Here is a 24233-nt window from a genome sequence, read left to right as displayed (position 1 = left end):
AAAAATGGTTTCAACTCTGGAGAGAGGATGAATTTCTTGAAATCTTTAGCTTCTCTAAACTTACCTAACTGATTTCACAACCATTTATTCTTAATTTAATTTGATGCACGTGAAAGGAAAATCCTGGTCCACAATTTGAAACCAAATTCGATTCTCTATCATCAAAGGCTTACGAGGTGGATTGCATTGAGAACGGGCATTAATTTTATGCAAATAGAAAAATCTAGATTGGTGATTGAATAATCAATGAAACAGGAAAATTCACTAGTACGGAAATTATAAACTTACAAAACATTCGTAACAGGTTCAGCCTCATTGGCGCTGATGATGAAAAGAGGAAACAGCATTGAGAACACGCATCCACTGCAAAATCACAAGTCAATCTCAACAAATTATGAAACACTTCCAACTAGACTGAACATGGGTTATCACTGATGTATATTTTTAGTGTCCAAATAAAAACAAAATATGAAAATTAAGAATAATATATAATATTATAAAATATTAATATTGTATATATATTTTTAAAATATTACCCTTTTTTCAAAGGGTACTAAAAGTTTTTTATATTTTGTTTTTATTTGAATCAAGTAGCCCATATAAGCAAAGTGATTTTATTGTTATTGTCATATTTATTGTGTTATTTTCTAAATAAACATACGGTACTTATGGTACCGTACTTGTGTACTCAATTTTGGTGGCAAATTTATTATGGTATATTTTCACTCTGGTATGACAGTATTCAGAGATATATTATTGGAATGAAAATAATGATATAGATGTAGTATTGAGATTTTCCATAAGATCATAGTCTGGTTAAAATCAGTTAATATTCCTTCCCCTTAGCTGAGGAACGAATAGGATTATCAAACTCATCAAATATGTAGTAAATATCTGAATGAAACATTAAATACCCGATATTTTTACTATGTATTCCGTTAAATGGATGGCTTTCGATAGAATTATATCTTTAGCTTGGTCAGCTGCAAACTAATTTAGATTAAGAGTGCGCGGTAGCAGTCGTCACCATGAATTGTATATTGAATGCAAGTCCCTTAAGACCAATGTAAAAACAGTCAGATCACGCATTATTTTTGGAAAAAACCACTTCAACAGTTTACATTGGAACTTCTTGAAAAAAAAATCTTATTGGGTAAAGTATTTAATGTAGCAGGGTATGTGCTTTTTTCAAATATTCCTTTCAAAACCTCTAAACAAATAATCTCTAGAAAGTTTATTTTTGTTTCAATTATCAAAGCAGTTTGAAATTAAAAAAGTAACGATCTCATACACTGAAGAATTTAATAATTATCTTTTACTACAGATACCTTGAAAAGTGACCATTTCTGCACTGATTGCAGGCTGCAAAGAATCACTTTTCCGCTCTAGTGCGCAAAGTATTACTTTGCGTACTCCAGATTTGCAGCATGACAATGCAAAATAGTTAGTAGGTTATATGGAGCACCGGTGCAGGAAAATCAAAATTAAGTTGGTAACACTGTGGTTTAGTGAGGTCTACGTTATAATATGGCAGTGGAGAACGGCGTTGCCTTGCCATTATGTGACTTGATTAATTTAATTATTATTATTTAATTTTAAATAAATTAAGGTTTTTATTATTTATAAAATTACACAGAAAAACAATTTATGGATTTCAGGGAATTTTACCCATAATCACCCACTTTTCATATTCAATGGTAACTGTAGGAAAAATTTAATGTGAAATACGTGCGCAAAGTTCGTTTGCTGCACTCAAGAAACCATTATTCCGCACTCGCCTGCGGCTCGTGCGTAAACGTTTCTTTCGGTGCAGCAAACTGTCACTTTGCGCACTAGTTGCACAAATAACTATTCCAATGACGCATAGTACGTGAATTCCGACCATAAATAACGGTGATATGTGTTCCAAACAAATTACATTGATCTTGTGGGATATCAATTAAATATGGCCAACTGCTACTGCACACTCATAAGAAAAACTGAAAACAATTTGCAGCAGAAGAAAATTTGCTGGTATGTACGAGGGTCATTTTTTCATTGCTGATCACATATCATAAGACATACATGCGGTAGGGTGGTGATTTCCACATAGCTGAAAAGCTTGTCATCCTCACCAAACGCCCTGTGATTGGTGCGGTCAGATCGTCAATTTTTGTCGAGTTATAGATCCCGATACATGGTCGCCTCAATTGAGCCTCCCGCCAAGAGCTAGTTTTTTTTCTATAATGTGATTTTTTTTGGATTTTTAATTCAATTCAATTCTTTATTGCCAGAATTTAACAATACAACAAATCAAAGTTTATAAATCAACACTTATAACAAGAAAATAAAATAAAATTAACTACCGAGAACTAAAAACTAAAAACTTTTTCAGGCACCACCAGCAAAAAGAAAAGTCTTTGACCGCTGGTGGGAGTCGCAAAAAATCCGATCTAAAATAAAAACAATACAATTTACAATACAAAATCGAGTTGATAACAAGAAAAAATACTTATTATTATTCGTTTTTGCAAGCAAAAAGCAATAGTACAGGATCAATTCAACTAAGTATTATTCAAGTTTACACAGAAAACGTTCTGAGTGGTGTCAGAAAATTAAAAACGTCGATTGAAATGACTTCCGGAATCGTTGTGATCCATGACAACTCGGGCCTCACCAGTGCTGGTGCAACTAAACTGCTTCTTTAGAAAATCAAATGTGGATAGTCTACTCGATCACACACCATACAAACCCGACTTAGCCACGACTTAGTATAAACTTATACCTTTTTTCCAAACACCATACCATGACTTTGAGAGCAGAGCTTGCAAACTAACGAGGAGCTCCAAAACAACATCATAGCCCAAGAAATCTGCCGTCATTTGGCGGCAGCATTTCATGGAGAGGGTTTTGGTAGGCTGCCGACTGGTATGACAAATGCCATACCACGGCATTATGTTGAAGAATAATCATAAGTGTAAGTAACTTTAAGTGAAAGAATTATTCTTTTATAAACATTCGTCTTTTATTTATGTAGAATCGAAGGTTGAAAAAATAACCCTCATACATAGTGAAGCCCTGAGAATGTCAAGTGTTATGAAGAAAAAGAATCCTGCAAAATGTTTTTGCAAAACGATTTTGAAGATTATCCACACTATATCAAATCTTAAATTTAAATACCTTTATGTTGATGTTGATAGTTTTTCGCAGAAAAAGAATTAAGTCAAGTATAATCTAAAGCAGGTTCTAAATACCTGTATTTTCCATACTTTTAGAATGATTTGGAGATGGAAACACTTTGGGTTGCTTCACTAGCAAAAGTCATATAATAGTATAATATTATTATTATTATAGCCTACTAATATTTCAAGATGATGATGATAATTAAATAGTAGTTACCTTATCAAGTAAGACGAAGGAATTGCGGTAAATACAGATAATGGAAGTCCGAAGCCAAGAAAGTAGGACCAGTTATTCTCAATGTAGGTCAGCCTCTTGTGAAGTTCCCATCCCATGTTGTACCATTTGTATTCAAATGAATACAAGGAATACAGCAGACTCATATGAACGTGAAATAGTACTAGCGATATCAATGAATGTGGTATTTTACTGACAAGCATACACTGAAACATAGAGTAGAGCACGATAAGTTAATAGTAGTGCCACTAGTAATTAGATATCATCGTAATGAGAGTGAAAAGAATTGCTTCCTTGATGCATAGTAGGACTGTTTGCTTTTTAGATTGGTGTCCATGGGTTTTGCAAATTACAGATAGAATGGACAAGATTGCAGACAGATTAATGGATGACTTAATTAATAAAATATATACAAATAGTAAATTGAGCTAATACTGTAGATCTCAAATTTGAAGTTAGGAATATAATGCTGTTCAATTGGTTCTTGAAACTCAAGCACTCGGCAACGGAAAATCAAGTCAATATAAGCGTGACCAGATTTTAGTCTCTCGCAAAAATTGTAATCCTTTAGTACTCTGCACACAGGAGCAATAATGGCGTCCACTAGTAGCTGCCAATAATTGTAAAACGCCACTACACAGGGACTATTGACGCAAGTTTAGAAGCCTTCACTAATGGCCAGGTCTAGTGGACGCCATAATTGTCGCTGTGTGCGATCAACGATTGTAGGCTGTAAGATATATTTTTGTTTTATTATAGATATAGAAATGCCACTGCTTCATTATTCAGCTACGAATCAAATTAGAGGTGCGTTTTTTTATTTAATTTGATAAAAAACAAACTGTTGTTATAAACTTTCAATATGATATACTGTATACATTTTATTGTTGATATACTAACAGCACTAGCAGTGATGTTATTGTGACGGTATGCGCTACCGGCACCTCTTGAGACAAAAAATAAAAACATAATTGTGTAACTACTGAATAAGTAGTGATCCATTAGCTTCAAAGCATCCTTTTCAAGGCTAAATAGAAAAATTGTTCAGGGGCAGACTCCTCATCTAAAAATGCTTCGCCCCCCTCCCCCATAAAAAATTACGTACCGGAACCTATATTGTTAAAAAACCAGCACTACTAGCTATCCGTATAAGAATTTAAAGGAATATATCTCACCTGGACTAGGAAGAACGTTTGTATCATTATACTAAATAGATTGTCGGCTACTAATTTACTGACACTGAATGTCTGTGTTGGTCTACCTCTACTAAACCTGTAGGCTGAATCTGCAATATCCTGAAAAAAAACATATAAGATGATCTAGAAAGAATTTAATATTATAATTTGAAGTACAGTGAAATGACCGCAATCTATATAGACTGTGAATAAAATGTTAGATCATTTTACTAATTTCTAAATTACAGTATTTCATGGTTTCTTTTCTAGTGAAGTTTCTGAGCACACAAAAACGAGTCCAATCTAATTGTGACCAAAAACGAACATTTCTAAATTCAAATGAAAAAATTGACAATGAAATAAAGAACCTAATTTTTAGAGTACCAAAACATGACATGATTACTCATAATATCGACAATGAAACTGGTGCAATATTTCTGTATGATACTGTAGTTTTATTTAAACATTTATTCTGACTTAAACGTAATTGTTGCAGTAAGTTGCGCTACATAAATCGAATTATCTTAATTCATAGATCAACAAATAACTTGAAAAGTGATCTAACAAATTCAATATATTGATAATACAAATAGTGAGAATGAATACAAAACAATCCTTACCTGGAACCACAAACTGTTGATAACTTTGCTCAATATAAATAATGGCAATACCCAAATCATTCCGAAAGTCCAATTCAAGCATAGTTTTGTAATCTCCCAAATATTACTGGAGTTGTTGAATTCTAAATACAAAAGCATGTGTTGGAGAGTTGGTAGAAGTAAGTACTCGAACATAATCAGACTCAACCAGAACACTCCTCCATTCAAAAGGCAACATTGAAATGTCCTCCATAGTATTTTCGGTTCCCTGGAGAAAAATCATTTCAAATCATTCAAAAATAATGGAAATTGGAAAGGAGAAGAGATTGAATGAGGAATCATTTCTAAAAGACAAGAAACGCCAACTAGAATCCCTAAGGGTATTCAATCATTATGTGTCCAAAATACGATTCCAGAAGATGAAAGATAATATTATATTCACTGTAATTCAAATTTCATTTGATCTCTATATTTTTCAATAATTCTTCAGTTCATACTCATAAAATAGATTGAATGATTAGCTGTATTGTTAGTTATTATGAAAAAGTGTATAAGCCAGTATAAATTAGCCAGTATATATATATATATATATATATATATATATATATATATATATATATATATATATATATAATATATATATATATATATATATATATAATATATATATATATATAATATATATATATATATATATATATAATATATATATATATATAATATATATATATATAATATATATATATATATATATATATATATATATATATATATATATATATATAGTTAATATGATGGAATGTGGTATTATCTATAATGTTAACATTGCCAACAAATATATTAAAAATAAAGGAGTGTTTCCGGATGACAAATCGATTCAGAAAATAATCTTTTTGGCGTTGACAAATGCCTCTAGAAAATGGACAATATCTATTAAGAATTGGGTGATGGCTTTAAATCAATTTGCTATACTTTGTGATACTAATTTACAAAACTGGGCAAATGGAGAAATTATACTTACACAAAAAATATGACAGACCCACTTTCTTAGCTTTTCTAAATTTCGTAGGAACTTTATTTTATATTGTGATTGTGGTATGTATTAAATAAATAAATTACGATATAAATTATTCAAGAAAATATATTATCTAAAAATAAGCATGAATTAAAAAAGTGACATAAGAAATGTTTGATTTTGAGTAGGCTACAACGACTACAGCTTTACAGTAGGCTAGTCTACTAAGTTACTAGCTTCCTTCCATGAAGAGTAACCGGATTATTTATGAATGCAGGTAAATGTTAACATCACTATGCATTATTCAAAGTATGCAATTCAACTTATTACTACATCAATTGAGAGCGATTTAATTTGTTTTCTGATTAAATTTTTTTATAGATATCCATGCTTGAAAGGGAAGCAAATCCTATATGATGACAACTAGATAAACTTGGCTGAGAGTGTGAAGATAGGAACTAAAGGAGGGTTGGTTTGGACTAAAGTAGGTGGGTTACATTGAGTGCTTTGATCAATAGATAAAGAAACACTAGTAAAATTAAATTAATTCGTTTTTGATAATTACTTACTCGACTTTTGACGTGACAAGCGACTGTCTACTGCTAATTCTAAGGTGAGCAAGATTGAGATTTCTGGAAGGAGAGTTGTGCTGCGTTCTACTATCTTTAATATGTTTGTCTAGATAAAATATTGTGATAGTTCCTTTCAAACTATCACATAAGCCTTTGAGAACTGTTTTAGCTATCTCCTGAAAAATAGCACATTATTAACAAAATAATTTTGCGAAAACTAGTACATACGTTACTATATTCAAAAACTACATTGACAAAGGTATTAAGATCAACTTTAAATCATCAGACAATATCTAAGAACATTCTCAAACGTAATCATGAATAGGAAACGTGCATTGAAGATAGAAGTTACAAAAAGAACGTAAAATTATTATCAATTATTGCAAATTACTTTAAAAACTGGGTGGAGCCAACTACTGCAAAGGCTATTGTAAAAACGTTTTGTCGAATTTTGAATATTGAAAAGGTACTGTATCATATAACAGGTTGGACTTGAAAGATTTGAAATGATTCCTCACTTTTGAAGTATTATTTTCATCATCAGCAGATGAAATGAATTCTAGCTTCTAATGAATGTGGTACAACGTACATCATGTTTCCTGCCCACGTAATCATGAATACTTCAAACAGAAAATTGTAGACTATTTAATAAATATTGTACTGTAAATTAAAAATGATGACATTTCAATCACATTAGGCTTATGAGTTCTAGTTTTGTCAATACACACAGATCTGACCAACCCTCACCTTTCACGTGGTGTGTTTTGTTGCATTAAGGCATTATAAGTGAAGCGATTCCTAGAGGGTGAGATCGTTGGGGTCATTAGATCATCTGAACTTGCGTTTGGCTGTATTCTGCCTGATTAATTGGAGGTGTAAGACATCTGCTTCGGCTTCCTCTTCACTCTCTGAGTAATAACAGGAGCATTATGCTTGTTACAGGACTTTACTCTAGGTTTTAGCAATTATTGTCGACGCTAAATCGGTGTCTATGAAAAACGGTCGATTTCAAACTCATCAATAATATTAATTTGGTAGTATCGGCTTTTCAAGTGGTTACCAGAGGTAGCAGGTGCACGCCTCTTATTTGAGCAATAAGATAAGTAAGACCACATACCAGCAGCTTTTTTCAAAATTTGATCACTTACTCTGACTGAACGTTTCCAAAACTGCAGTAGGACTATTATACATTTAACAAATAGAGTTTTGACATAGCTACAAATTGGTATTAAAATTTCTACATCATAGGTTATTAATTTTATTTTTTAAATTTGTGTATTAATATTATGTTTTTATCAACATCTAATGATTTGCAAGATGTAGCTTTACTATATTTTTGCATAAAAACTCAAACTACATAAAAAATTTTGGCATCTCGACACATATTCATATAAAATGGGGGCCACATTTTCTCAAATCAGCAAATAATCTATTGTATCAATACTATCAAATGGTGCTCATTGGTTAACGCTAAATATCCTAGCAAATAATGGCGGTCAGACAAACTTATGTACTCCTGACCAAAAACTACACAACATCTCAAAGAAATTAGGAATATTCTGTGTATATGTAGACATTTGAGACTCATGGGCTTTATATGTGTTGTATATCTGCCATACGCTAAATAAATACTATATTGTTTGTAAATAATCGTAGCTTACGGAATATGCTTTGTGTAATTAACATGTATTTATTCTGAATAAACTCCTCTGATCGTGTTGAACCCTCGACCAGAGAAATTATTATTATTGGATCCCTATTCAGAAGCAGATTATTAGATTAAATTTCAATTTGAATCAGCCTTTTTTGAAATGGAATGGACAAAGCCCTTAACTGTACGGGAGAATGGACGCGCTTTTATTTTTATTACAGAACGCAAAGTCTCTTACGGGGAACACTATACAATTATTTACCTGAATTCTCTTCACCAATACTAGCAAGGTCGGATGGGTTGCGTCAAAAGTTATAATTTATTACTATCACATTACAACTATCGAAATGGCAGCATGATTAAACACGGCCTACCAAGTCGTCCAGAAAATATTCCTGAATGGAATAAAATGGCTTTCTCCTACGCCAACACTCAAGTCTTGAGTTAAATGCTGGTATGTTAAACCTTTTCAAATCCACAATTAGCTTATTGAAAATCCGCAAGGCCAATGTGAAAATGCATCACGAGTCTTTGACAAACGGCAGTATAGCACATCTATAAGTCCTCTACTTCTGAAGTTGTGACCATGGAAGCCACTCATTGTGTTGCATTTTCCAAGAATATTCCTCTCACAAACATTGTACACAAATATATGTAATGATTGTAGATCATTACACCTGTGGACTGGGAGAGAGGTCTACAATGATCAAGGAGGCCACTGAAGATAATAATACGAATGACCCTATTTAGCAGAAATCTTCAACACATCTCCACATGTAGAAGCGTGACCCCACAGCTCAGGATACTGTGGAAAAAGCATGTCACACCACCAGCAAGTAGGGTCTGCTAACAAACTGTGTCAACTTCTTATGCAAATAGGTGACTGTCTCTTACAGATGCTCTCAATATGACAATCTCAGGAAATCTTTGGATCGATGATGAATCCAAGAAGAGACACACTGTGAGTGCTGGTGGCCTGACTGCGACTGAGTGCACCAACCAATCTTTGTGTCAAGGTCATTGATTGCGATCAGTATAATAAAGGTCCCGAACCCTGTGGGTAGGGACGCCATGATTTATAGTCAAATCCCTTAAATTCGTTTCTCCAATAGATATGACCGGCCTTCGATCATTTGGATAAGACAGGGTTCGAATAAACAGCACCACCAATCACTATTTCATTAGATACGCTTTAAAAGTCAAATACTTTATTCAAGTCACTTAGTATCATAGACAGACAGTTGATTTCTTCAAAAACTACTTGGATCCTTCTGACAAATTCTGAAACTGCTGTCACAGTCGACTTATTCTCTCTGATACCATGCTGCAGATCAGATAAAAACTTATTAGTATCAAAGAGTTCCACCAGAATTCCAGATGTTTCAAAGATCAAGGAAAAAACTGGGATAACAGGTGATGATAACAATAGGTCTGTAGAATTGGGATTCCATGGTAGAGAACAAGCGTAGAAGCTCTGCGTTCTGTAACGATCAGAAACAATGTTCCAATAAGATACAATGCATCCTGCAATTAACAAGCGGAAAAATCCGTTGCGTCTATTCCGGCCGTTGTAGTTAGGGATTGGGTAATCGAATTTAGATTAATTAGAAAACGATTCAATTTTTTCCGTAGTTCAGCTTCTAAGATAAGTTACTTAGCTTACAGATAGTTTCTGTTGCTGTACGGTAAAAAAGATAGAAAAGTTTTCAATTAATAAAGCTTGCTTGAAAATTTAATTTTGAGAGATGAAGGGACAGACAGAATTGTCCAGTAGGCAATAAGTTTCAAAAGACTGGAAACCTCAAAAGTTAACAAATGAATCCATAAGGATTTATTGTAATATAATAATTATTCCTTTATTGTTAAGGATATACAGAACAAAAAATTATTATTTAAACATGAAAATAACAATATGTAGACATATAATGTCAATTTTGTAATCAATGATTGATTCGGTTTACTCATGACTAAATTTTTACTGCTCTATTGCTAAATTTTATCATTTTTGTACAAACTGGTAAAATTTCTAAAAAATATTGCATAAAAAAACAAAAACAAACGCAGAATCAAAGAAAAACTAGAACAATGCTTAAATAATCTGCATAAATTTGAATCGGAACCTCATTTTATACAGTAGTAAGGTTATAAATAACAAAACCTTCAAAACAACATACTCACTGTCAAAGCCATAATTTCCTACGGCATGAAAACGATAAAAATGGTAACTACTGATAGTATGAACGATATTATTTTGCTACTACTATTTAATTTTTTTATGGCTACAATAGGTTTCAAACTGCAAGTGCAATCTAATGTAAAATAAGACGAGAAATCCACTGAAACCGTTTTCAGGTTCATAACTTCCGTAGTTTTTGAGATATTGCAGAAAAAAGAGCAAAAAAGTACAAATTTTGGCTTCAAAAGATGTAACCTGTTTTTATGGTGATTGATAGGTATTTAAAACAATTGGATTTAGTAGAATAATAAATTCTAAAGAAAAAATTCAGTCACTTGATAGTCTAAACTCAAAATTGTTCAAGATATTTGGGCAAATAAAAATATTACAACTCCATTATTTGCTACCTAAGATAATCTTAGGTTAGGAAAAGCTTAGGTTAAGAGAAGCTTTGATTAGGAAAAGCTTAGATTAGAGAAAAGCTTAGGTTGGGAAATGCTTGGATTGGGGAAAGCTTAGGTTAGAAGAAGTTAGGGTCAGGAAAAGCTTGGGTTAGGGAAAGCCTAGGTCAGGAAGAGATTAGGTTAGGTGACGCTATGGTCAGGAAAGCTTAGGTTAGGGAAAAATCTTAGATTGGAAAAAAGCTTGGGTTAGGGAAAGCTTAGGTTAGGAGAACCTTGAATCAGGACAATATTAGGTTGGGGAAAGCTTAGGTTAAGGGAGGCTTAGGTTAGGGAAAGCTTAGATTAGGAGAAGCTTAGATTAGGTTAAGCTTGGGTTAGGAAAAGCTTAGTTCAGAAAAAGCTTAGGTTAGGTAAAGATTAGGTTGGGGGAAAGCTTAGATTAGGAGAAGCTTGGATCAGAAAAAGCCTAGGTTAGGAAAAGCTTAGATGGGGGTAAGCTTAGGATTGGAGAAGCTAGGGTCGGGAAAAGCTTAGGTTAGGGAAAGATTAGGTTAGGAAAAGCTTAGATTAGGAAAAAGCTCAGGTTAGGAAAAGTTTAGGTTACAAAAAGCTTTGTTTGTTTCAATTATTTTCACAATCTTTTAAAGCTTCTGATTTGCATTGAAGCTGAATAGAATGTGATCTTCGATATCGGTCTGCACTATGCCTATGCAAACATATTGAACTCTTCTACAGCTAAAATACTAAATTTTCTTGCATTTTTTCCAAATATCTTGATAATTTATACAATTTTCTAAACTCAAATCTATTTCAATAGATTCCCTCCAAAAATCTAAATGAGATTTAGCCAATTCGATAGTCACTAAAATTAGTAAAAAATTATTAAATATGAAAATTGAAAAGTATTGAGTGTGCAATTTTTTTTATTTTCCCAAATATCTCGGAACAATTTTAACTTTAGGCTATCAAGTGACTAAACATTTTTTCTTTAGAATTCATGATTTTACTAAATCCAATAGTTTAAAATACCTATTAATCACCATGAAAACAGGTTAACCTCATTTAAAGCAAAAAATTTGCAATTTTCTGCATATTTTTTGCAATATCTCAAAAACTAAAGGAGTTACAAACTTGAAACCGGTTTCATTGAATTTTTCGCCAAATTTTACATAAGATTGCACCATTTTAAACCCTATAGTAGCCATAAGAAAATTATAAAAAATAAAAATTGATATAAAAATTTTGAACTTTTCGCCATGTTTTTTACCCAATTCTTTGAAATTGACAAGAATGTTATACATGGTTGATCTCGTCTTGACCTCCTCTATCGATCTATGTAGCTTAGGTCTCAATGCTAGACTCCGCGGCCCATATACTACTAAAGTGCCCCCAAAGATAGAAAAGTTTTCAATTGATAAAGCTTGCTTGAAAATTTAATTTTGAAAGATGAAGGGACAGAATTGTCCAGTAGGCAATAAGTTTCAAAAGACTGGAGACCTCAAAAGTTAACAAATGAATGCATAAGGATGTATTGTAATATAATTATTATCATTTTTGTACAAACTGGTAAAATTTCTAAAAAGTATTGCAGCCAAAAAAAAAAACAAACGCAGAATCAAAGAAAAACTACAACAATGCTTTAAATAATCTGCATAAATTTGAATCGGAACCTCATTTCATACAGTAGTAAGGTTATAAATAACAAAACCTTCAAAACAACATACTCACTGTCAAAGCCATAATTTGCTAAGGCATGAAAACGATAAAAAATGGTAACTACTGATATTATGAACGATATTATTTTGCTACTACTATTTAACTTTTTTACTTGATCATTGTTTAAAACTAGCATAAAAGAGATGCTAAAAATTTAACAACACAATATTGAATACGCAGAAAATGCGTATTGTTCTGTCGTCTGTTCAAGATTGTTCACAGCTTCATTGATATAAAGCATAGAAACAGCTGTTGAGTACTTTATCATTTTCAAGTTATTAAAACTTGAAGAATGTAGATAGATTAATGCAAATAAGATATTTTTCAAAATTGATTATAAAATGAATATTTCATTCGATAACACACTTTCTCACTCTAAAATCAAATTGGAAAATGAAGCTGCAAAGAAAGGCGGGAAGCGCATCAAATTCAAATTTATAAACTAGTTTCTGGGATCTGTTATAGTACCTATTATGGATGGCACCATCGCTCCTAAGCAACTAAATCGAATTGAAAGTGAATTTCACCATATAATATAAATGATATAATAAATATTCTAAACTGATCAAATTGCTGTTAACATTTGAAAATATTAACCGATACTACATTGCTGCAGTGTTTACATTGCATTGCTACAACAGTTAGAGGTGAATCACTCTGTATAGGTACCTACGTATAGTGTGCAACATGAATGTATCTCAGTATGCCACCTTCACATCTTCAATGAATGGCTTAGGTCTATGAGAAAGGTCTAGAATTCTATGAGATTGCTAAACCATGTCCGTAAAAAATAATGTGAAATAATGATTATGTAATATTTATTGCTATGTAGACTTAGCTTCTCATTGTCTACTCTGCTGGAGATCAAGATAGTGAATAGTAGATGACTCCTATATTAAAAAAATCATAATTTACTTCTCATTAATCACATCAAGTAGTGATGGATGAAAATTTATTACTTTTCATGGAACCACTTGCCCTTTTCTGTTTCAAGATCCCATTTCATGATTCAATTGAATGAATGAAGTCTCATTTTCGTAGTAGGATATGTTAATGATTGAAAAGAATTGGCCTATAGTTACTGAATAATTGATCAACAATCAAGCTGATATGAAAAAATTGAATGTTGAGAAAACAAATTAATTTTACTGTTGCTCTCTATGTTGTACTGTTACACATAATTCGCTTAATATTCTTTATTAACCATGGTTTTAATATTTAATACACTTTTTATAACTCAATTAATCTAGAACTTGACAAAATATTGGTTGAAGGATTCAAGAACTCAAGCATTAATCGTACACTGTGTATTTTTAAATAGAATATTTATTTACAATATGTACATATTTTAGTCACATTATCATCATCTACAGAGAACTCATTATAATATGGTTATTTAATAGGGATCAGTCAATATCAAAATTAATTTTCACAGAATATTGCTCGTCAAATAAAAATTAGCCTATAATATACCTAATGCTGTAAGTAGTGCAGTAATTTAATTATTATGATTATCTCGTTGATAAAATGACAAAATTACGTCGTTGACCAAGGAAAACGTTACTCAATAAGCCCTGTTGCTTAGCCTGAACTGTAAATAACTTAATCAAGACTAGTAAGATAGGAATAAATAACTCAAGACTAGTAGTATGACTGCAGGTTCAGATACATTTTCCAAAACTTGAAAGTTACCTAGTTCTTGTTCGTTGGCTCATTTTATAGTGGAAATAGAAAACAATTTACAAGTTGAGCATTAAAACAAAATGAAATTATCAAATCTTGATGATATTACTAACAGTAAATTCACATTTTTCTTAATAGACTGAACCAATAAACAGCGAGCGGTTTGAGTATTCTGAGATCAAATTACATAAGAACAAAGCGATATATTTTTTTAACAATACGTATTCTATAATAATTAGCTTATATTTAAAAATTAATTTGTCTATGGGAAAGCTCAGTTTTAATTCTTGGGAATCCCAATTTTTCAGTCTTCTGGTCTTCGAGAATAGTGAATTATTATAATTTTGTTAATTCTAATTTCTTATTGAGATGATAATTAGTAGGAAAATTGTTTATTTTCCTTCCTAGACAATAATTCATTATTTGGTATTTAAATTACAGTTAAATCTCAAATTACCGGTATCATAAAGCTTAATTAATAGTATCGATAAGTTCAAAAACTAGTTCTGAATTCCAAGAGAATATCTTCATTCGAAGTCTCCTTCTATTTTAGTCATCCCTGGGGAAAAATTGTAGGATCTCCCACATTAGAAGTCGGACTCCTTTCTGTAGAGGGCCACGAGACACTGCTTTCGCAATACAACCTCTCAGTCGTGTTGTTCTACGTGGGAACTTCTTGCGCATGACTAATGCCGTGTTTCTATTAATTATACCATGAAATGCATCCATTGCTGATACTGAATAGAGATTGGGCTTCTCAAAGCAACTATGACACCAAGTCAGCATACAGTTCAGAAAATAGGTTGGTAGTTCGGTGTTGAAGATTCTGACGGATACTTTTCGATTTTTGAGAACAGTGTAGAGTCGCTTGATGAAATGAGTGACGTTGATGTGTTTCATAGGTATGAGGTTCTCGCGTTCGATGTAGGTAAGATCCAAGCAACTGGTCAGTCTCGTTGTGAAGACTGGGTCGTTCTCCTCTTTTGCCATGACTGTGGTGGCCACCTCGACTGCCGCATCAACGTTGAGAACAGTCTCCATGGCTCTTTGGAAGACGAACTTAGCGGCGAAGCGGCGGCCCTCGGCCGATACCTGTTCGGGGTGAGCCATGCAGGTCGTGAGGAGATCGCAGGTGACTGGGCAAATGGGGCCCAGTTCGAGCACTGCCTCCGGACAGGGGTACTGCTGCAACTTCACGTGGTCCATCGCATTCGGGCAACTGCTGAATGTGGGGTCACCAGCAATCTGCAACACAAAACAACATTCTCATTCCCCTGTTTTCCAGCTGGTTTTATCTGCGTGAAATGCAAACTGATAACGCCTTTGTGAACACCACTGCAATTCGGATCATCTCGGGGCTCATTATATTTGTTTGATATTACTTGTTGTATTGAATATGTAAAGTGTGTTTTTTATAAATTTGAATCCGCCTAACGGTAACGGCGACAACCATCTTTCAACAATCTACCTATTAATATTGGTTCTCTCGCTCCCGTACGTTATAGACCTTTCCCAATTCAATTCATTTTTATCATAATAATTATACTATCTTGCAATCCACAGCTGAATCATTATTCATTTATCTCTATTAACTTTCTTGAATAACTTTTTGTTCTTTTGGAATCAATACTTTTCTTACATACATATGTCACTTTTCTTATATAGATATAGCCTACTTTTCTTCTCTACATGGTAGTAGGGCAAGGAGAGTAAAAACATTGATAGGCCTATTACTAATAAAAATGAGTTGAAATAATAAACTATTTGGTTTTGAACAATTTGTTGAAAATACATGTTTTTTCCTATCCTAAAAAATATCCAACAGTAGGATACACAATCAGACAAATCTAATCTATTCTAAGAATCTTTTTTAGAACAAACTTTTTTATTAAGAAAATATAAAAAAAAATTATCAACATTTTTTGCGAACGGTTTAGTTGGTCTTGTCATGACAGATATTCTATTATTAATCTGCATTTCTTCAATACAGATTCCAATTGTGCTATTATAGCTTTAATCATGACAATATCTTTCCATGTTCCAATAGTTTTTATGTTTAAATAGTTTTAAATGTCATTAGTTTTGAAGTGGAAATTGGACTTTTTAAAGTGAAAAGTGAAAAATCATACACATTCTTTTTTGAAGCTTTTATTTGTAAAAATTTGGGAGAAGACTTTTGGGCTATGCCTGTTGTCTTCTCCCAATCATATTATATTTTAATTATGATTCGTGACAGTCAATGAAATAAATAAATACTAAGGGAAAGCTGTATGATGAAAATGAAGAGTTTTACAAACTAAATATTTCTATCTATTTGCCACGTCTTAGAATATGACTGTTGAAGTTGTTCACAGGTAAGGACAGAAGAGAGCGTATTAATAGTATTTTTTAATTATTTCAGGGTTACGCCCTTATCCGAGATTTTTCATTGGTTTTTTATATTGCGTTCTTCTATTATTCTTTCAAACAACATGATCCATATAGTAGGCTATTCCATTTCGGTCAACTGAGTGAGCTAAGAACTGAGATGAGTACCGAACATTAAGGCTGTATATCACGCTGTTAAAAACGTGTTCCCAAGTGTCATTTTTCAAGTTAATATCAAGCTACCAAAATGAAAAAAACGAAAGAAATTTTTTCACCATTTTTACTTCCAAAGCTATTTAACAAAGTTTCAATAATTTAATCCTTATAGATTCTATTAGATTGAACGGAGCTTGACAAACACATATATGTTTATTATGTATGATAAGTTATGTTAAATCTAATAGAATCTATAAGGATTAAGTTATTAACATTTTGTTAATAACTTTGGTGTAAACGCAGCTTTAGTTATCCGTTTCAAAATCGGAAATGGACCAATGATTTCAAACTTAGGTGCGCATATCTCAAAAGGTAAATAATGATAAAATCCTTGGAAATTTGGTTAATTTTGGTAACTTAGATAGTACCCAAATAGAATTACTTGAGAGAATCTAGGAATTTTTCAAAAAATGTTATCCATCTATACTCTATACTCATTATACTCCTTGGGGTTATATAAGAGGGTTATTGAGAAGCGTTTCCTACGAACCCTAGCGTGGTGTTTCCTATAAATTTTGGCATATCTTACAAGCAATACATCATTTTCTACAATCACTTCACTTATATGGGCTACTTTATTCAAATTGATAAAAACTTGTAAAACTTCAATTTTCATAACCATTCTTTTACTAAAAATATAAACTGCTGCTGATCTTAAATGTAAGAAAACAGTTATTTAGAAAATGATTAATAAAAACAATATAAAAACTTGTAGTACCCTTTTATTAAAATATTTTTAAAACGTTTAAACATTCTAAAGCTGCTTTTACACCAGAGTTAATAACACGAGTTATTAACAAAAAGTTATTAACTTGACTGAATCGTCAAAAATTTATCTTGACAGAAGTTAATAACTCATGTTTCTAACAGAAAATTTCTTGTTATTAACAAGATCTTGTTATCAATATAATTTATTGACTTCTATTATATGATTTCATTTAACGAGACTTCATATAACAGCCGGAATAAAAAGCAAAAAATTGTCTTCAAATTTGAATTGAAACATGTGTGTGATCATTAAAATAATGATCTTCATCTGATCTAATGTAAATAAATATTATAATGCGTTTACACCAGAGTTTAAAAAAAGTTTTCAACATAAAAATATAAGTTAAAAACATTTTCTGTTCGCTGCTAGTTTTGTTATCAACAAAAGTTAATAACTTTGTCACGTAGCTTTGTCTGTAGCTGTAGTTATTATGGAACATCTGTAGTTGTGGGGTAGGGATGCTGGGTGAGGGGGTTGCGGGGAAGATAGTAACCTGTTATTAACAAAAGTTACCGACTCTCGATGGATAACATAAATTTTGTTAATAACAAGGAATTTTCTGTTGAAAACACGAGTTATCAACTTTTTTCAAGAGAATTTTTTGTCGATTCAGTCAAGTTGACAACTTTTTATTAATAACTCATGTTATCAACTCCGGTGTAAACGCAGCTTAACATGAAAATGGCCAATGGTTGAAACTAGTCGTTAAAGTGTTTCAAAGTTTTTAAAATTTTTAAATAAAGATGTACTTCAACTTTTAATATTGTTTTTATTAATCATTTTCTAAATAACTGTTTTGTTACATTTTTAAGATCATCAGCAATCTATATTTTGAGAAAAAGAACGGTTATGAAAATGGAAATACGGTAATGGAAATCAATACAAGCATGGCTATTATTGAAGTCAATACGAATTTCGATATCATCCATATTATAATAAAGAAAAGAACCGGCTTACAGCCATATAGGGATAGGAAAATTATGTTTGACGCATCAACACAAGTCTGAACTACTGAACTGATTAACTTGAAATTTTGCATAATAGATTCTTAATTAACAGAGGATGGTTATAGGCCTATTTTCAATTATTCATGATGTCAAGTCTTCAGTTTGTCAAGGTTTCAATTTGTCATGCTTCCAATTGATTATGTTCTGCTAACTTTCATTGAGAGGTGGTCATAGATAAAATAGAGTATTCAACGGTTTCATTTTCTATCTTCTCATTCTTCTTCTATCTATATCCTTTTTTTCCATATCTACACTGTAATAATTATACAGAGCTGGTGAAAAATATGGAAACAGTGGAATATTTATTTAAAATGGGAAATTCGAAGATAGGTCTGATCGGGGACCCTATTCGAATAAAAATAACTGATTTTCTGTCGAATCAAAATTTTGGTCCGCCATCTTATTGGAACCGCAATTTTGAATCCAACTTTATTTTTTAAAATTGAAATGTGGTAATATGATAGGTCTAAATCATTTCGATACAGAATTTTTAAAGAAAATAAATGGTGAAAACCGCACATCGATATCTCAAACCGTTCAAAAGTTATTCTCATTCAAAGATAATAATAAATCATCAGTTTGTCAATAATAAATCATCATTCAGTTTGTCAAGTTTTTAAATAGTCCCTTGCGGAGCACGGGTTACCTGCTAGTATTCAATAATTCATAAACATTGCAAAAATCTTCTAATATCATGTTCTCCTTTCATTGTTATAGCAAATTCAATGTGTGGGGGTTAAATTTTCAACTCTGCATTAAGTGTCAACTTAGCAATTCCATATCCTTAACAGACGGGCTGGAGATGCGCATTTTTTGCTATGTTTATCTCCCAAATAGTCTTCATTGACCTCCAAAGTCAACAATTTTGTACCAGACATACCCCTCAAATTTCATTTGTCAAATGATCAATTGTTACAGAATAGAAAATATCACCCACTACATTGAAAGGAAAATATGAAATAGTAGGATAATACATAAAATTAAAGAGAAATCAATTCTCTACAAATCTACATTAAGCATTCATTTCACGATGCATTGTTGGTGAGTTACGCCCTGAAAGAGCAAAAAATTGGTTTCAAAGCTGTTTTCATACTCAACACTAAAGCTGCTGCAACAGTCGTGGGGTATAGCAGAAAATTGAAGGAAAATGTGTTTTTCTCTCAAAAAAGTTACACCTTTGAGAGCGGATATCTCGAAAAGTAGAAGAGATAGGCCTATAGAAAAAGTTTTGGAATAAATTGTAGGAAATGATGTGAGTTTTAATTTTGTATCAAATAGTCATGTCCAATGTCCATAAGATGCATATAGTTTCCGAGTTATATGCAAGAAACCAAAAAATGGTACCTTTGAACTATCCTCTCCCCCTTAGTACAGGGGGCACGGGTGGGTACTTTTGATATACCTCTTTACTACCCTAAACAGGAGTGCGGGGTCAAAAATTGTCTTCCAAACTTTTCCCCCTATAACCCTTGGTTGACTGGAGTTAATGCCGTGTGTAACGAAACAGTATCCAAGGAGTGTAGAAGTGCAAAGAAATGTCATTAGTTTCGTATGAGAGGTTTTGGGAGGGGGGTTTATTTATTTAGCGTATGGCAGTATACACAACACATTTATGATCACAAAATTCGAAAAAAAAGAAAACAATAGAAAATTCATATATAAAACGAATGAAAATATCTTAGTCACTTTTGACCTGGAAATTAGAGGCATGCTTCCAGGGTATTTAAGTAGGCTATTGATGCTGGTTTAGCCACCAGGAAATCTTCATGTGCACCCGTGTATGCTGATCTGGGACACTCCTCCACTATGTGTCTCACAGTCTGGACTGCTCCACACTCACAGAAAGGGGAGTCAGCCTTCTCCCACTTATGCATCAGATAGGCACATCTACCATGATGAGTTCGTACCCTATTCAATGCCGACCATGTTTTACGAGGCAAATCGAAGCCTGGTGGCCTTTTGGCTACAAATGGGATGTCAATGTTCTGCTTTGCTGACCACGCTTGTTGCCAGGCCTCAGTTAAACGGAAACCTGAATCTAAGGCTGTAATTGCCGTCCTAACCGGTGGCTTACGAGATTGCAGACGGCTCTGATTGGCATCTTGTATATTGGGAGGGGGGTGTGAATGAGTCTATGAATATGGGCGCAAAGGAATACTAGCATTGGGGCGCAGTCAGGCTATAGATGTTACAGTTACGCCACTGATAGTGATCTAGCCCTACATGAATACTCTTATCATGTGAGCACAGTTTTGTCAAGGTGACTGTTTTGGCAACGAACTGTTTATAAAAAGATAACAAGTTAGAGTTTTCTGATGAACGTACAAATTTGATGTAATTCTATTATATTAAGCGAGCAATATCTGTATTTTTATATTTATAACTGGTTATTTATGTTCAACGGATCTCGAAAGCGGCTCTAACGATTTTCACGAAATTTGGAACATCGTAGGTTTATGATACAAAAATTCGATTGCACTAGGTCTCATCCTTGGGAAAACTCGCTGAACGACATTAAAAGGATAATTCATCCTTGGCTGAAACAGCTGTGGATAGTAAAAAAGTGAGTGAGCGAGTATATTAAAAATCAAAATATCGCATCCCCGAAATTCATAAGATGACATAAATAGTCAGCTGTGGAATATAAACACGATCATTTTAGAGCATTGTGTTCTGTTTATCAATAAAATATCGGGGCACCAAGCTTTGCTAGTTATTTTTATTTATTGATAGACAGAACACAATTCTCTAAAATGATCGTTTTTATATTTTACAGCTGGCTATATGTCATTTTATGAATTTCGGGGATGCGATATTTTGATTTGTCACACACTTTTTTACTATCCACAGCTGTTTCAGCCAAGGATGAATTATTCTTTTAATGTCGTTCAGCGAGTTTTCCCAAGGATGAGACCTAGTGCAATCGAATTTTCATATCATAAACCTATACTTTGTTCCAAATTTCGTGAAAATCGTTAGAGCTGTTTTCGAGATCCGTTGAACATAAATAACCAGATATAAATATAAAAAATACAGAAATTGCCCGCTTAATATAATAGGATAGAAATAACAAGTGAATAAGCTCGGTGCCCCAATATTTTGTATTATCAAGGGAGCAATTTCTTTTATTTGGTTTTGTATGTCCAACAGATCTCGAAAACGGCTCTAACGATTTTCACGTAATTTGGAATATAGTAGGTTTATGATATAAAAATTCGATTGCACTAGGTCTCATCCCTGGGAAAACTCGCTGAAGGACATGAAAACGATAATAATTATTCATCCTTGGAAAAACAGATGATAATTTCGTCGTCTGTCATTAACAGAAGATGTGAGTGCCTGTGTGGGATAGATAGCCTACAGAATCATGTTCAGCTGTTCAACTATTTGCAATCAATCAGCTTATCTTACGAGAAATATTATTAATCTAGAAATAAATTATTGTTAATCGACTTGATCAGAATAATTTTATTTGTTGACATGACATGGTATATCATTCTAAATTAGAGTATATCATAATTTTCAAAGTTAATCATTATTTTACAGTTTTAAGTTATTAGTGAGTGTTATTTTGTTAGTCTATTCAATTTGGTTTGTAAACAATCTAAATTAGAACTTTTCTGTTTGCAAAATGTTTGGACTGAAAATTGGACCTGAATTCAAGTGTATGGAAAACATAACCTGAGTTTTATCGGTGCCCCGATATTGAAGTGTTTATTACAAAAGTACATCTATAGGCCTACCGTATAATATTAGAAAAATGACAATACAGTAATAGATACTTCAAAACACAATAAACCCTAATAAAACCCCAGCTCTTCGTAGGGAAGTCCACGATTGATTTTTGGTTTGTAGCAAACATCATGTAGCCATAAAAATATCTACCCTACAAAATTTTTCATCATGCGATGAGCCATCAAGATTTCTGAAGTCTCGAGAATTATGATACAGCTTACTAATAAATTTAGAGCTTATCAATACCTACATAAATAGTTATGCACAAATCACCAATGGTGGGGTAATACTGGCTAAAACCATGTTAAATTTTGACAAAAAACAAACAAATGCATAGGCTTATTTGCACAAAAGCCGGTTAAATTTTAACCGTGATAAACTTTACGAGAACTAATCAGAGAAGGCTTTTTTGAAAAGACGGCTTCTCTGATTGGTTCTTGTGGAATTAATCACGGTTAAAATTTAAGCGGCTTTTGTGCAACCGGCACTCCTAAAAATGAACAAATCACTTTTTTGTTATTGAATAAAATGTTATTACGGCAGTGAAGAAAGAAGGGAGGACAGGGTTGCCAAACCTCTATTTTTGATTCCATTTTGCCACAGCTGTTACTCAATATTAATCCCATTACATTATTTGATCTAATAGCTTATTAGTTTCCATTTTCTCTGATAAAATAATCAATTTCATGTCAAATAAATTACATTCATCAATAAAATATCCTTTTTCATGATTTGATTTAAAACTTTGCTTTCATAACTGAGATCAGATTTTTACTCTCATACTAAACTGAAATCTTGGCGGCTAATTTAAAAAGTTGTGATACAGCAATCTGAACTTCAAATCAACGGAAAAAAGTTATTCAGTAGGTATTCTATTTCAATTTCTCTTAAAAATAATAGCAAAATAGAAATCCTGTTTATAATAAGATAATTTCAATGGAAATAATTCTGAATTAACATTTCAATTTCAATTATTATTATTTACGGTGTTAATATTACTAAAAAATCCGATTTTGGTTGATCAATTAAAGAAATACAAAAGCAAGAGAAGTCTTAAAAGTTACATAAGTCATACAAATTTTATTTCACTTCTTATTCATTTTGATTCTTATAGGAATGTTACCCATTACAAATTACATACTAGAAGTTAATTGATATTCACAACTCTAACTTAAATACGAAATTAAAGTACCTAGAGATTTTATTCGCATCTAAAAAAGAACTTTAACAAAACAGGTATAACTTTTTTATTCAAGTAATTTATTTCTATTGAATCTCCTTCGTAAAGTTTAAATACCGGTATAGCCTACTTTTGCTGCACATTGAGAAATTGATCAAGATTACAATTTATTAACTTACCGTATAATTGCATTGTGAAATAAGAATCTAGCTTATATCAAACTAAGTGATAAATCAAGGAGATTACGCATAGTTCATTTCTTATTCTTATCATTGTCACAAGCGAGAAGCTTCAATACAAGAAAACATCTACACCAGATAACTAAGTCAAAGTGGTTGGCGGCAAAGGTGTTTGCAATGTAATAATTATTGATTCCAGCTGTGATGAATAACATAATAAATGAATTTATTTATCATAGAAAATACATGCCTCATTTTCACAAATAGAATTGAATAATAATTATAAGATCCCACTTACAATAATCTTATTCTTGTGGGCCTCCCAATCTCTATCACAGCTCTGGCAGATTTCCATGTCCATTGTAAACGGAAAGTAACTGTGACTAGTATCTT

General features: G+C 32.4%; 2 protein-coding genes across 3 annotated transcripts; both read right to left on the bottom strand.

Moving 5' to 3' along the window:
- Positions 1-217: 217 nt before the first annotated feature.
- On the bottom strand, positions 218-12932 carry LOC111060659 (etoposide-induced protein 2.4 homolog). 2 transcript variants are annotated; one of them, XM_039443894.1, is made up of 7 exons: positions 12804-12875; positions 10587-10672; positions 6755-6933; positions 5192-5438; positions 4572-4691; positions 3379-3602; positions 218-363 (listed from the first exon to the last, which is right to left on the bottom strand). In XM_039443894.1, the coding sequence occupies exons 2-7, from the start codon at positions 10596-10598 to the stop codon at positions 285-287; spliced, it is 861 nt and encodes a 286-aa protein (XP_039299828.1). In that variant the 5' UTR covers positions 10599-10672; positions 12804-12875; the 3' UTR covers positions 218-284. The 2 variants fall into 2 exon arrangements, with proteins under 2 accessions (XP_039299828.1, XP_039299827.1); XM_039443893.1 differs by lacking the exon at positions 10587-10672 and having other exon boundaries at positions 12717-12932.
- A 1222-nt stretch (positions 12933-14154) lies between these two features.
- Positions 14155-22773, bottom strand: LOC120355475. Its single transcript, XM_039443892.1, has 2 exons — positions 22728-22773; positions 14155-15632 (listed from the first exon to the last, which is right to left on the bottom strand). Exon 2 carries the CDS (start codon positions 15591-15593, stop codon positions 14937-14939), a length of 657 nt encoding a protein of 218 aa, XP_039299826.1. The 5' UTR covers positions 15594-15632; positions 22728-22773; the 3' UTR covers positions 14155-14936.
- Positions 22774-24233: the final 1460 nt, after the last annotated feature.

This window comes from Nilaparvata lugens, unplaced genomic scaffold (assembly GCF_014356525.2).
Source record: "Nilaparvata lugens isolate BPH unplaced genomic scaffold, ASM1435652v1 scaffold1999, whole genome shotgun sequence".
In the NCBI taxonomy this organism is placed as follows: domain Eukaryota; kingdom Metazoa; phylum Arthropoda; class Insecta; order Hemiptera; family Delphacidae; genus Nilaparvata; species Nilaparvata lugens.
This window is presented reverse-complemented; position numbering and strand designations above follow the sequence as displayed.

Coding starts and splice junctions, on each gene's coding strand:
- LOC111060659 (XM_039443893.1), bottom strand. Junction 4,692..5,191: donor TCAACAGTTTGTGGTTCCAG/GTAAGGATTGTT, acceptor GTTTTTTTTCAG/GATATTGCAGATTCAGCCTA. Junction 364..3,378: donor CCTTCGTCTTACTTGATAAG/GTAACTACTATT, acceptor GTGATTTTGCAG/TGGATGCGTGTTCTCAATGC.
- LOC120355475 (XM_039443892.1), bottom strand. CDS start 15,593: ATGGACCACGTGAAGTTGCAGCAGTACCCCTGTCCGGAGGCAGTGCTC.